We start from the raw sequence: 14,052 nt of genomic DNA, 5'->3' as shown, positions 1-14,052 counted from the left end.
TGGCTTGTCCAGAATGAAATGTGTTCTAATACTCCTGGTTGGTAAGACCCCTTTGAATCCCTCCTGAAAGAATAAAGGCACCACAGCCTTATTCATAAGCAACAAAAAGTAGTTTTACTTATGATCAGTCAGAGCCCAGTGTGATCCCTGAAGGCAGGCTTAAGGCTTAAAGTTACACACAGGTTTACCCCATGTGCTTACCAGGAAGTACACTCAGAAAAATACTCCTCAGCCTAGGATCTCCAATCCTTTGCAATCCTTCAAAAATACTCTACGCTGGGGCCCATAACCCTTTGTGGGCATGTTGAGGGTGGCAGGAGAGGATATATGGATTACTGATATCCTTCCTAATTTGCACTAGCAAGTTTCTTCACGTGGCAGAGTGCCTGCCTTCCCCTTCTCAACTGCAGACCTTCCTGGGCAGACACAGAGTCACCTGAGGGGTCTCATGCCCAGATGCTCAGACGCAGGTAGCTCATGCACATTCCCTCGATGGTCGAGACGGTGAGGAAGCCCAGATCCTGCACGTGTCCCGGCAAGGAAGAGGAGGCGTGGGTGGTCCTGCACCCAGCAGAGAGAGGGGCACCCCGGCACCCCCCTTGCTCTGCTGCAGGCACCCTTGGAACCCAGCTGGCTGCTGTGGCAATAAACAAGGCTTCTGTCGCCATGGCAATGCTCCCTCCCTCCCTCCCTCCCTGCGGCCAATGGGATGAGGGTTCCCTGGCTACAGCTGGCCTGGTCTGGCCTGCCCTGTGAGAAGCCCAGCAGAGGTAGGAGAGCTGCAAAGCCCGGCCAGCGGCCACCAAGCGGCAGTCCTGCTCCCCACCAACCCAGCTCCCCCCCCCCGCTACGGAATGACCAAGCTGTCTCGACACACCCCATGCCCACCCCCACACCCCGGCACAGGATCATCTTCGGGATGGCCCTTTCACAGCCCTTGTATCTGTTTAGCAGGGCTTAGCACGACTCAGTCTCCAAATACAGACCCTTTGTAGGGCAGAGAGGGCCCTTCAGAGGCTCTGGGTGGGTGTGGCCCAGGAGTGGCCTTCTCTGTGGTGGCTCCTAATCTGTGGAACTCCCTCCCCAGAGAGGTGTGTCTGGCACCTTCATTATGAGACGCACCTCCTTACCCTGCCCTCTGCCACATGTTGTGTATTTTTAGGACCCAGCTCATTTCTACAAATTTAGGTTGTTTTAATATTGTGTCTCAGACTTGGGGCCTTAGGGTGAATTGTGGGTAATAATAATAATAATAATAATAATAATAATACTAATAATAATAATTTATTTATACCCTGCACATCTGGTTGAGTTTCCCCAGCCGCTCTGGCTGGCTCCCAATCGAGTGTTAAAAACAATACAGCATTAAATATTAAAAACTTCCCTAATTAACATTCATAATCACAATAGGCAGTGTGGTGTAGTGGTTAGTGTTTGACCAGGACCTGGGAGAGCAAGACTGAAATCCTCACTCAGCCATGTAGCTCACTGGGTAACCTTGGGCCAGGCACTCAGTCTCAGCCCATCCGACCTCGCAGGGTTGCTGCGGATAAAAGGGAGATGAGAACCATGTCCACCACCTTGACTCCTTGGAGGAAAGGTGGGGTATAAATGAAATAGATTAAATAAATGAAATAAGAACAGTTCAGTGGCAGAACACATCCTATGTTAAGCTATGGAACTCCCTCCATGAGGAGGCAGCCATGACCTCTAACGTGGATGTATGCCTTTAAAAGAGGATTAGGAAAAATGATAGAGGACAGGGGGGTATCAGTGCTACTAGCCAGGATGGCAATGCTCTACTCCAGAGGTTTTCAACCTTTTTGAGTCCACGGCTCACTTGACCAACTACGTGTTTTTCTGTGGCACCCCTGTGGGGCCCAGTTAGGTCCCCCCTTGCCTGCAGAGCCGGCAGCCTCTCACCCTTTTCCAAACACCCTCCCTTGTGGAGTGTTCCCTCAGCTTCTTCTCCTCTCCCCTCTCCTTGGGGGTCCTCTGGGCAGCCGCTGCTGCCCCCCGTCTCTGAGCTGCCCTCCTGCCCCAAAGAGAGGGGCCTCCCAGGGCCACCCTTCAACCATGGAGCTTATAGCCAGGGCTGCTGCAACAAACAGCTGTGCAAGCCTTTGGGAGGCAGAGACGCAAGAAGGCACCAGAGGAGGGAGGGAAGGAAGGGAAGGAGGCCAGAGGCCAGTGCTGCCCATGGCACCCCTGACCACCATTCAAGGCACCCCGGGGTGCCACGGCACACTGGTTGAATACCACTGCTCTATGCAGTTGGAGACAGCAGTTCTCCTGGAAACCCCAGGAGGAGAGCGCTGCTCTTCTGCCCAGACCCTGCTTGCAAGCTTCCCATTGGGCAGCCACTGAAAGAACAGGGTGCTGCTGGACTGGAAGGGGCTACGGGCCTGATCCTGCTGTGTATGCAGAAGGTCCCAGACTTGGACCTCAGCACTTCCAACTAAAAAGGCCTTCTGTACTGAGGCCTCCTGCTGCCATTAGAGAGCAAGGAGGGCTGTTTCCGGTCACAGCCGAGGAGGCCCAGCTAAGTGGCCAAGGGTTCAACTCCAGGCAAGGTCTCCCCTCCCTGTGCTCACGCAACCAGGCTGTGTCCCTCTGGGTGTGAGATGCCAGAGTTGAGTCTCTGCCTTTTTTGGCCAGTCTCCAGCTGCTGCTCCTTCCTTCCTGTTTGGTCTCCAGCACCACCGTTGCCTAGTGACACACAATGCTGCCCCCCCTTCCCTTCCCTTCTCCGGCTGCACCCTGGGAATCCAGGTCAGCCCAGCCCCTGCCCTGCATTCACTGGCCCTGTTTGCATCCCAGAACAGCCAGCATGGAAGAGGAACCCACTGAAGACGTGCCCATGGGACCCTCAGAGGAAGAGCAAGAGCAGGGGGGTCAGAGGACCTCCTCCACCGCCCTGGAGGTGGAAGAGGAGATTATCCTGCCTGCTACCACTTCCTTAGATGACGAAGACGATGAAACCATCTTGCCCGTGTCCACATCCCTGGAAGGGGAAGATGGTGGCAAGGAGACGTCCCTCCCGCCTTCGGAGTGGGAGACCTCTGAGTCGCTGGTCCCGCGGGAGCAGAGCCCCAGCAATGAGGGGTCTTCTTCCCAGCCTCTGGAGAGCTCTGAGCCCTCTTCTTCCTTGGCCTCCTCACCTTCCTCATCACCCGTCTCCTGGAGGATGCAGAGGGACAACCAACTGCAACCCCTGGAGGAAGTGGAGGACACCGAGGAGACCACGGCGGAGCTCAGCAGCGTCCTTCCCCAGAGGAGCCTGGAGAAGAAAGCCAAGAAGAAGGGTGCCGTGGTCAAGAAGGGAGCTCTGAGTAGGTGACGCAGCAGGATCCGGCCCACAGGGGAGGGGGATTCTTGGGGAGGACTTTGGGTTGGCTGTGCCTAGGAGGAGGGGGTGAGGGTTCTAGGAGAGCAGCATGTGGCACCTGGAAGCTCTCCAGGACAGAGAGCCACAGCATCATAGAACTGTAGAATTGGAAGGGATCCCCAAAGGGCATCTAGTCCAACCCCCTGCAATGAAGGAATCTCAGCCAGATCACACTTGACAGATGGTCACCCAGCCTCTGGTTAGTGCTTAAAAACCTCCAAGGAAAGAGAGTCCACCACCTCCCAAGGGAGACCGTTCCACTGTCCAACAGCTCTGACTGCCAATATTCTACTGTGTTACCATCTTCCTTAGTGAGCCATGCAAACTGCTGTTCAAAATAATGTTTTTTGTAGAGCAGGGGCACAGGGGGTGAGTTTATGGCGGGGCCCCGAAAAAGTTTGAGAACCACTGATTCAAATCATTCCTATTTAGCCTTTCTGCGCTGAAGTGAACTGAGCAGATCACGAAGCACAAACTCTCGTTGGGCTGGGCTTATGAGTATGAGTAAATAGCAACCAGTCCATCGGAAGCCATTCCTCTCCTAATCCTGAAGGGCCGGATCCCGTCTCTCTTCCCAGACTACACAATGAGGCCTGTTGTGCCAGCTGAGAAGGCAGAGCTGATATCCGTGGCCAAAGCGATGCACCGGGAGAACTTTGGCAAGAACGTCAAGGAGCTCTTCCACCTGGAGAAGGAGGCAGCCCTGAAGTCCATCGAGACAGGTGGGGGGAGATGCTCCGACCTGTAAAGTGTGTGTGAGTATGCACAGGCACATGTGCAAAGTCCTGCTTTTAGGCAAACAAAATCCAAGGCACGCATGCGCGGGGGGGGGGGACCCACCTGCCTTGGCAGCAGCGCATGTGAAAAGCAACTCGGCATCAATGCCAACTGCAAGCTGAACATGAGGGAGCATGTTGGGCTGTGGGTGGCGCTGGGGTCTAAACCACTGAGCCTCTTGGGCTCACCGATCAGAAGGTCGGCGGTTCAAATCCCATTGCTCTGTATCAGCGTCTGCCAACCTAGCCATTCAAAAGCACACCAGTGCAAGTAGATAAATAGGTAGATTCCACCTAAACATTAGGAAGAACTTCCTGACAGTGAGAGCTGTTCGGCAGTGGAATTTGCTGCCAAGGAGTGTGGTGGAGTCTCTTTCTTTGGAGGTCTTTAAGCAGAGGCTTGACAGCCATCTGTCAGGAATGCTTTGATGGTGTTTCCTGCTTGGCAGGGGGTTGGACTGGATGGCCCTTGGGGTCTCTTCCAACTCTAGGATTCTATGATTCTATGGTACCGCTGCGGCAGGAAGGTAAACAGCATTTCCATGTGCTCTGGCTTCCATCATGGTGTCAGAAGCAGTTTAGTCCCTCTGGCCACATGACCCAGAAAGCTGTCTGTGGACAAACGCTGGCTCCTTCGGCTAGAAAAGTGAGATGAGCGCCACAACGCCATTGTCGCCTTTGACTGGACTTAACCTTTACCTTTTACCTTTATGAGGCAGCAGTGTGACACAGCTGCAAGTGCAATTTCAGGCTGCATAAATAGAACCGTAGTCTCCAAATCAGGAGAAGAATGAGTTTCATTTTATTCTGAGCTAGTCAGGTGGCAGTCCTCACCTGAAGTCCTCTGCGTGGTTCTGGAACAGCTTCAAAGGTTGAGGGCTCCAGGGGAATGGAGAGCTAGTCCTGTGTGGACAGGTCAGAGCAACTGGGTGGGCTGAGTTGAGCCTGGGGAAGAGAACATGAGGGTTGGGGGACAGGAGGGTCTTCTTCTTCTTCTTCTTCTTCTTCTTCTTCTTCTTCTTCTTCTTCTTCTTCTTCTTCTTCTCCTCCTCCTCCTCCTCCTCCTCCTCCTCCCAAGGCCTGATGGGATCTCATGGCACAGAAGGGGGCTCTGTGGCTGGTTCCTTGCTGCCTGTGAGGGCAAACGAGGCAACAGTTTGCCAGTGGAGCCAGTGGGCTTTCCCTTCACGGAAACTCCTTGAGCAGAGGCTAAATGCCCACCTGCTGGTGTCCCTCGTCCTGACTCTATGAATCCCTCTTGCTGCTCGAGGATGCGCTAGGACAGCAGACAGCCTCCCCAACCTCCACTTCCGAGGGTTCCTGGTGGGACGCCACGGCTCTAGACCATTTCTGCCATTTGATGTACTGGAAGCCCAGCATTTGGGGGCTGAAGAACTCTCTTTCCTCTCTCCCCAGGTAAGACATGAGAGGACCATAGATGCCAACTGCGCTGTGCCAGCAGGGACAGCCCCCATGAGGAGATGTCAGGCTCCCCACAGTGTTTCTGCCACCCCCAAACCATACCGGCCGAGGAGGTAATCCCCATTCCCAGCAGTGGGGTTATGAACAGGGGAAGTGGCTGGATCCTGGTCCTGTCCGTTGGCCCACCTGGCGCAGCGTGATCCGCTGTGGCTCTCTGGGGTCTTGGGCAGAGAGAGAGGGGCTTTTCCCAGCCTCCCAACCCAAATCCCGTGAGGTGGAGGGGGCAGGGGCAGAACCCAAGAGCTTCCTCAGGCAAGCAGCACCCCCACGCCCAAAGTCTGTTTGAGTGTAGAATGAAGGGCGCAGCTTGGCATGGGATGCCCCTCTTTCTCCCGGCCCAGAAGCTGTTGGGCAGACACGAATGGTGGTGGCAGCCCTCTCCCACGGGGTCAGGATGATGCCAAGGAGGCATTTGGGCTCTAGTCTAGAGGAAGGATGCAGGAGTAGATGGGCCTCTGGCTTTTATGCGCTTACAATGTGCCTTCAAAGCCCATTCAGAGAGCAAAGGGTTGTGGGCACTGTAGTTGACCCTTCAACAGCCTCCGTCCTTCCCACAGGGGTTAGGCTCAGCCTGGTAGAGGCAGCGCCTGGTGGTCTGGAGTGGCCAGGCCCAGAGCCCAGGTATCAGGGAAGGAGTGGGGGGGGAAGCTCCTCCCCTGTGCCAGTTTGGGGGTGTCTTCTATGAGGGTGGCAGCTTTGGAATCACCCACCTGTCTAGGCAGGGCATTTGAAGGGCCTTAGCCCTTCCCTGCTCTCCTTGCTCCCTGGCGGCTGTGCAGCATCAATGACCCCTTTCAATAACTTGGAGCAGCGCAGAGAGCTGCCTTCTACGGAGTCAGACCTAGCTCAATATTGCCCACCCTGACTGGCAGCAGCAATGGCTCTCCAGAGCTTCAGACCGGGGTCTCTCCCTTTCCTGCCTGGAGAGGCTATTGAGGACTAAGGAGGAGGGGTTATGCAGGGTGGGATGGGTACAGGGATGTGCCAGGCTTGGGTGGGCATGGCCTGGTGTGCCTGGCCCAGGCAGTGGGTGGGCTCAGCTCCCCTGCCTCCTGTCTGCCTGAAAAGCCGCCTCTCCCGCAGGCCTCTATATCGGCTGGCGCTGCCCCGAGTACCTGTGGGACTGTTTCCGCGTGGGCGACGAGTCCAAGTGTTTCTGCGGGCATCTGCTGAAGCAGCACCAGGTCTATGTAGGTAAGTCATGGGGGGGGGAGAGAGGTAAGGAGCTGGCAGTCAAGTCGTTGGTCCTGTCTGAGAGGACAGAGGGAATTGCGGGCATCGGAACCAAGGGCAATTCTGAGCCCTGCAGTGGAAGTGGCAGTCCCCCCTCCCTCTTGATTTGTCCACAGCCCTTGATGTGCTGAGGTATCCTGCTTCTGTCCATGGAGGTTCCACTTAGCTCTCATGGCAAATGGCTCCTGTTCAATGTGCGCTCCGTGAATGCGTCCAATGCTAATGAGGGCACTCAGGAGGCGAACGCAGCCATCATCTCACAAAGAAACGCTCCATGGCTAGTTCAATCATGGAATCCTCCAGGGGTTTTCAATTCGTGGATCCCCAGAATCAGCGGTGGAGGAAGCCGCTTGGGCGTCTGGGGTGGGGCACCCAGGGGTGAGACGAGCTGCCCACAGGGGTGGGGCGAGGGCGGGGTGAGCCACCCATAGTGGCAGTGCACACTGCAGGGCCTCCAAGGAGTCTGCCTGCCGTTTGGGCAGCATGGAGCCTGCAGGCGCCCAAGCCACCGCGTCCCTCCTGCGCGCTGCAGGCCCTGCGGTGAGTGCCACCCGGCATTTTGTCACCCTCCTCAGTGGTGACACCCAGGGCGACCCGCCCCCACCGCACCCCCTTCCTACGCCCCTGCCCAGAATGAGAAGGGACTGGGGACACCATGCAGACTGACCCCAACCCCAAACTCACAACTGTGCTGTGTTTCCTCTACAGTGTAGATAAAAGCTGACACACCTAGGGCACGCCCGCGGCAGGCTCTGCTGCGGCAAATCTTGCAAAGTGATGGCACAGGAGATATGGGGCATGTTCCGCTCCACAGGGTGGGGCATCTGTCTCCTGCCTTTGTTTTTGATTCCCCCAAAGGACTTCCCCTCCTTGGGCTCCTCCTGTCCCCCCAGCCCCTCCCTTCTCTTGCTAGCCACTCCTCCTGACCAGCTGGCTGCTGCTCCTTTCTCCAGAGAGACGGGCGACCGTGCCCTGCACCCTGCAGGGGTGCAAATGCCAAGCCTTCATGTTCATCCCTTCCCGCCCAGAGGAGGTTGGCGAATTCTGGCTGCGGAGGAGAACCGGCTTCGACCCAGCGGCCTGGCGCGCCAAATGCCGCTGCAAGCACACCCACGAGGAGCACACGCCAAACGGAGCCCGTGGCTGCAGTGCCCGAGGTGGGTGTGGGGTGGGGTTCCCCTCCCCACTCGTGTCCCTCGGGTGCAAGGAAGGGGAGAGGGTGCCTGGCGTGAAGGCCCGCCCACTGCAGTGGGTTGGACTAGATGACCCTGAGGGGACCTTCCAATTCTACAATTCTGTGATTCAGGCAGTGGGGTGGGATGAGCCGTTTTGTGAGGTGGGGCAAGTGGGTTGCACCATGCCAGTGAATCTTCATTTCTCTCTGTGCCTAAGCCCATATCCTTGAGGGTCTCTTGGCTGCTCCTGTAAGAAATAGGATTTCAGGAGAATCAGAACCAGAATTTCCATTTGTACCCATTCAGATTGAAAGAGCAGTTTTCACAGAGAAAGGACTGGGGCAAAAAGAAAAGGGCACTCAGACACAGCACTTTAAATTGCAGAGCTGTGCCTAGAAAGTGTGGGGCAAAAGCTAAGTGTGGGTGAGCCCTCTGGTTTTACAGAAATCACTTGTGGCTCTGCACTCTAAGCAGCACTTGTTCTTGCTGTGGGGGACACAGTTTATAAACCCTTGAAATAGCCCCCGCCCAAGGGGCTTCTTTAGGGTCTTCCCATGAGCCCCAGGAGAACTGAGAGGGGCAAGCAGCTGGCCCTTACATGGTGTCCTGCCCCCACCCCAGACAGGACTCCAGACCCTCCAAGTGTCCCTATTTTCCAGGGACGTCCTTGTTTTAGAGAAGCCATCCAGGTTTCCCACTTTTCCTTAGGATGTCACTACTTTGATCTGAGAAATGTTGGAGGGTATGGAGTTATCTGACCCCGAGCCACCAGAAGGCATGTTTAAAATGTTTAATATTTTTATATATGTTGGAACCTGCACAGAGTGGCTGGGTAAACCCAGTAAGATGTGTGTGTGTGTGGGGGGGTATATATAGTAAAATGATCATGATGGAATGGAACGTCCCTATTTTCATCGAAGAAATGTTGGAGGGTATGGGACTCATGGAGGGCCACTTCACACACTTCAGCCACTGAACAGAGGCCTGGTAACCCTCTCTATATTGCACAGACCCACCAGATCCTCCCATGCCTGGAAATGGGGGGCCCAAGTGGGCCTCTTCCCCCCAGTTTCTTCACAACAACCCTGCAAGGTTGGTTCCTGCCTTGCTTGAAGCTGCTTAACGTGATATTCAGGGCAGGTAGGTAGCCATGTTGGTCTGTCATAGTCAAAACATAGAAGGGTGCATGCACACGAAAGCTCATACCAAGAACAAACTTAGTTGGTCTCGAAGGTGCTACTGGAAGGAATTTTTTATTTTATTTTGTTGTGATATTCAGGGCTGTGTGGGATCCTCTCCCTGTTGCAGAGATGCCCCCCACATCCCACCCAGGCTGGCAACCCCACCCCCCAAGCACTGATGCCCCCCTCTCTTCCCGCCCTCTAGGCTGCTCCTGCCTGGCTTTCACCTCCAACTTCTTGTGTGCTGCCTGTGACCGGCGCTGGGAGGAACACGAGACTTTCTTTGAGTCGGAGGAGACACGGCGCAAGGGGGGCCGGCCGTGCGGTACGGGCAGGAGGGGAGCAAGGAAGGAGGGAGGGAGCGGGCACTGGGGGACACATTTCCCCCTGCCTATCCCTCTGGTGCCCACAACTGAAACTAGCCAGTTTCCCTCCCTCCCATCCCAATTCCATGGGGCTCTGCTCCAGCGGAAGCTCGTGAAGCACCGAGGGCATCCCCACATAGAGCACATTGCAGTCGCCTGGCCTTGAGGTTGCAAAGACATAGATTAACACGCTCTGCAGCTCTCTTTCCTTGGATATGTTACTCCAATAAGCCAAGCCAGACCTGTGTGCTCTCAATTTACCGTATTTTTCGCTCCATAAGACACACTTTTTTCCTCCTAAAAAGTAAGGGGAAATATCTGTGCGTCTTATGGAGTGAATGGTGGTCCCTGGAGCTGAATTGCCCAGGGGCCAAAAGAGGATCATGCTTTTTGTTTTACAAAGAGAAAAGGGGGTGTTGAAAGGCCCCCGCTCAGCAGCTGATCAGCAAGAGATCGGGAGAGAGATAAGAGTCCCGGCTCCCTTTCAGCCCCGCCCTCCTTTGTTGAATGTGCTACAGAGGAAGGTTGTTTGTTTCCCCAGCGACATGTGACTGGCTGATTAGATTATCTGTCTGGAAACTGTAGAAAAGGCTCCCTTTCCTTTAGAAGCTGCAGAAATGTGAGTTGAACACCATAAAAACAGAGCTTTTCCTCTTTGCTTTTCCCCCTTTGCAAAAAAGCTGCAAAACTTTTAGCTGATCCTCAAAAAAAATTTTTTTTCTTGTTTCCTCCTCTAAAAACGAGGTGCGCCCTATGGTCCGGTGCGTCCTATGGAGCGAAAAATACGGTACCTTCTGGGATTGGGAAGGTCACCCTAACTTTTCACAAAACCTCTGCCAGCCTTGCCATGGAGCCTCTGAACTCTGCATCTTAGCTGGGATTCTTGCATTGAAGGGGGTTGGGCTGGATGACCCTTTGGGGTCCCAATTCTATGAACAAAGCATGATCCAGGCCCAGAGGCCTCCCTCATTTTCATCCCTGCAGTTATCCTCATGTCCAAAATCAGATTCTACAACCATCTGGGGATTTTTCCACACGACATTCTGGTTTCAAAGCCTCCCCGATCCTTCCTGGAGAGCTAGCCTTTGGGTGCTCTGTCCTCCTGGCTCCCCTGGCTAGTGACTCGCTCCGGGGCCCTTCCTCCTGCCCCTCATGCCAGGCTCCGTCCCACACCTGCCTCTCTTTCCCCCAGGAGAAGCCTATCTGCCTTTTGCCGAGATGCCCGAACTGCGCGATGCCGTCCTGACGGGGCGCTCTGAGGACAGCTCTGCCTACCAAGCCCTGCAGGGCCAGGCCTTCCCGGCCCTGCCTGCCCCCTCTGGCTCACGCGCTCTGCCTCTTCCCCCCTCAGGGCCCCGGAGGATAGTGGAGAAGGACCACAAGAAGGCTTGAGGGTGGCCGGCGGACGGGACCCACCCACAGCGAGAGGCAATAAAGAGAGGCTGCTCTGACCTGCGGTGTCTGGGCGTCTCTTCCGGGCCCCTGTGGGATGGGGGGAGGGCTCTGCGGAGAATCCAGGGCCAGAGGGGGCTCTGGGGCAGGAGAGGGGTGATCCTTCTCCCCAGAGGAGTCAGGGTGGGATTCCCCCATGTAAGAACACCAGGATGGCCGGCTGGATCATCTAGTCCTGTTCTCACAGGGGCCAAATACTCCAAAGAAGCTAGGGATCTGGATAGACTGCCTGTGGCCCTGAGAAGAGCTTGGCCAAAGCGTCCTGTTCTCACAGGGGCCAGCCGGATGCCACAAAGGGAAACCCTCAAGCAGACCTGAGCTCAGCTGTAATTCTCCTGCGGCTTCCAGAAACTGGCATTCAGAAGCAACGCCGCCTCCAGCCGCAGAGGCAGAGCGCACCCATTGTGGCTAGCAGCCCTCGATAGCCCTCCCCTCCACCAGTTTCCCCTGTTTCCAAGTTGGTGGCTGCCATGGCCTCCTGTGGGTGGGAGTTCCACAGATTAATGATGTCCTGTGTGAAGGACTTCCTTCGCACAATGAGGCCCCCGCAGTAGCTGCCTCGCAGGGAGAATCTGGGCAGCTTTTTCTGAGCCAGCTGCCAGCTGGGGCTTCCATGGCAGCCTTTGAGAGGGGTCTTCCTTGCCAGCTGGCAGGTGGGCTTGGGCAGGGCCCCAAAGAATGAGCCAGGGGGTGCCACCCTCCAGGCCAATGGGTGGGCCCAGTGCCTTTTTTTCTAGAAAAGTGTGGGAATGTTCAGGGATGCAGGAAAGGATATACCAGTATTATTTGATTATATCCTATTCCAACTTGTGTTAACATATTCAACAACATCAGCAGAGTTTACATTCCCCTTTTAAACACACACAGTGGATGCGTTGCTCAGGTTTGCTAAAACCTCTATAATAATACTGTGCTAGTGTTTTCCCCTTATTCCCCCTTAAAAGATAAGACACGACACAGTCTTCTATAAAGGTATAAGAAGTTTACTTACAGACATCATGTTCACAATAGGATCCCAGAAGGCAGACTTTAGCTTAGAAAAAGTAACATACTTGTTGGAGACTATTCCATAGGGGAGATAGCTCCTTTTGTCCTCTCTTGGCTAGAGGCTAGAGGCCAAGAGAGCATCTTTAGCTAAGCAGATGTTGCTTGCTTAAAGAGCGAAGTCCAAAGAGAGAGAGGGAGAGATGGCGTCTGGCGCCCTTTGTTTTTGTTACCTGCACACAGGTGAGGCCACACCCACCTCCAGTCACATGTAGAGGAAGTCTGTCGCAGGACAGGAAGTTTTGACTGGCTGGTCCAGACATCCCCTTCTATGTCCACTCTTGGGATGTTGTACTTGACTGCTTTTGTGTTTCACATCCCACATAAAGAAGCTGAAGTTGTTACAGGAAGGGCTTGTTTTGGCTCTGGCCCCAGCCTCCCCATTTGCCTTGCAGGGGACTGGACTCGATGACTCTCAGGGTCCCTTCCCATTTTGCGATTCCTCAAAGTCAGACGGCTTCCCTCCTGCCCGCCATCGTACTACCCGGGGCTCCTGCCGCACTGGCGTTGGTGACTTTGGTGCCTCTAGCGGCTCCTGTGCCCGCCCTGTCCCAACCATTGTGAGCGCTGCCCGCGATGTGTCCAGCGCACACTCAGCCAGCAGCAGAACTTGCTGCATAGCAGGGGAAGAACATTGCTCACCACAATGCCCATTCTCACATTCCCCGAGGAGTGGGACTTGTGCTCTGGCCAGTCCTTGGGGGGGGGGCAGTGGCAAGGCTTTCCCCATGACGCAGCTCCCCATGCGGCTGAGTGTCTTGCAGGGGGAGAGGAGCTGCCGGTACTGCCCGCTGGTATCTGCAGAAAAAAGCACTGGGTGGGCCTTTCCTCCACCTTTCTCACTAGCTGGTGGTAGGAGCACAATAGCCAGAGAGTTGGGTGGAGAGATGAGCTGGAAGCCGGAGAAACAGAGACCTGCTTGCTCTCTGCTGGGTATCCAAAGCTGTGACTGTTTGGGGGTTGGTGCTGTGAGCCCCTCCAGCCTACGCTCAGGTTGTAGAGCTGTGCAAATGAAACTGGATCCCCTAAACAGCACAATGACAGGACACTTGAGCAAGAAGAATGGGAGGAGGGTGGCAGCAGGGGAAGGATGAGGCCCTGCCCGCTTAGCCTCTGCAGGATGGATGGTGGGCAGGGCCGTAGCTAAGGGGTGGTGAGGAAGGTCCCTGCCAGGTGAGGGAGGAGCACAAAATCAGCTAAAAATCTGTCTATAAATAAAAATATCAGCTGGGGGGGGGTGCAAGATCACCTAGCCATGGCTCTGATGTTGAGACCCCCTTGTGGGATGAGCCCCTTTGTGGGCTGACAGGGCAAACTCCTTGCACCTTCCGCTTGCCCCATTCTAAGCAGCCCAGGCCATCAGAGGAGACCCCCCCCCCTCGGTTCACTCATGACACATTGCTTGTGGCCAAAGATGTCTGGGCTGGACGGGAGAGGGGCAGAAAAGAGGACCCAGCTGCCAAGGGAGCCCACGTGGCTGTGCTGCCCTTGCCCCCTTCCTGGCACAGGGCTTTGTTTGAGCTGGAACTTGTGAGAACTCATTTCGGGCACCTCCCAGGTGGGCACCCTTGCTTGCCATTCGAAGTTAAGAACCTAAGAGAATGAGGAAGGTGTTCGCCGTGAGTTTCGACACCTCTTTTTCTAGAAAAGTAGCACTGGACGTTGCTGTGAAATGGACCCAGGAAAAGAGGGGGGTCAGCTGAGACTCACCCGCCTGCATTTCCATCTTTGCTTGTCTACTTCTCTAAGCAATCCGCACGCAACTATTGAACGGATTGCTTATGGACAAGTATAACGATATTTGGATCGCGTCTATAAAAAAATATAAATCTGAGCAGCGACCCCGCCCAGCCCACCAGCGAAACGAAGCGTTTCCCGGCGGCGCCCTCCCGCCGCTAGGGGGAGCCGGAGAACCTCCCTCCCGGCCCCTCTAGGCGCCGCCTCCGTGGCCGCTCC

The 14,052-nt window shown here is 55.2% G+C and overlaps 1 protein-coding gene across 2 annotated transcripts; it reads left to right on the top strand.

Annotated features, from left to right (window-relative positions):
* Positions 1-710: 710 nt before the first annotated feature.
* FAM221B (family with sequence similarity 221 member B) lies at positions 711-11,049 on the top strand. 2 transcript variants are annotated; one of them, XM_033164229.1, is made up of 7 exons: positions 711-770; positions 2,821-3,332; positions 3,967-4,110; positions 6,730-6,840; positions 7,833-8,036; positions 9,441-9,560; positions 10,793-11,049. In XM_033164229.1, the coding sequence occupies exons 2-7, from the start codon at positions 2,831-2,833 to the stop codon at positions 10,990-10,992; spliced, it is 1,281 nt and encodes a 426-aa protein (XP_033020120.1). In that variant the 5' UTR covers positions 711-770; positions 2,821-2,830; the 3' UTR covers positions 10,993-11,049. The 2 variants fall into 2 exon arrangements, with proteins under 2 accessions (XP_033020120.1, XP_033020119.1); XM_033164228.1 differs by lacking the exon at positions 7,833-8,036.
* The last annotated feature ends 3,003 nt before the right edge of the window (positions 11,050-14,052 follow it).

Source organism: Lacerta agilis, chromosome 11, assembly GCF_009819535.1.
Source record: "Lacerta agilis isolate rLacAgi1 chromosome 11, rLacAgi1.pri, whole genome shotgun sequence".
Lineage (NCBI taxonomy): Eukaryota > Metazoa > Chordata > Lepidosauria > Squamata > Lacertidae > Lacerta > Lacerta agilis.
The sequence above is the reverse complement of the archived record's forward strand: the minus strand, read 5'-3'. Positions and strand labels throughout refer to the sequence as shown.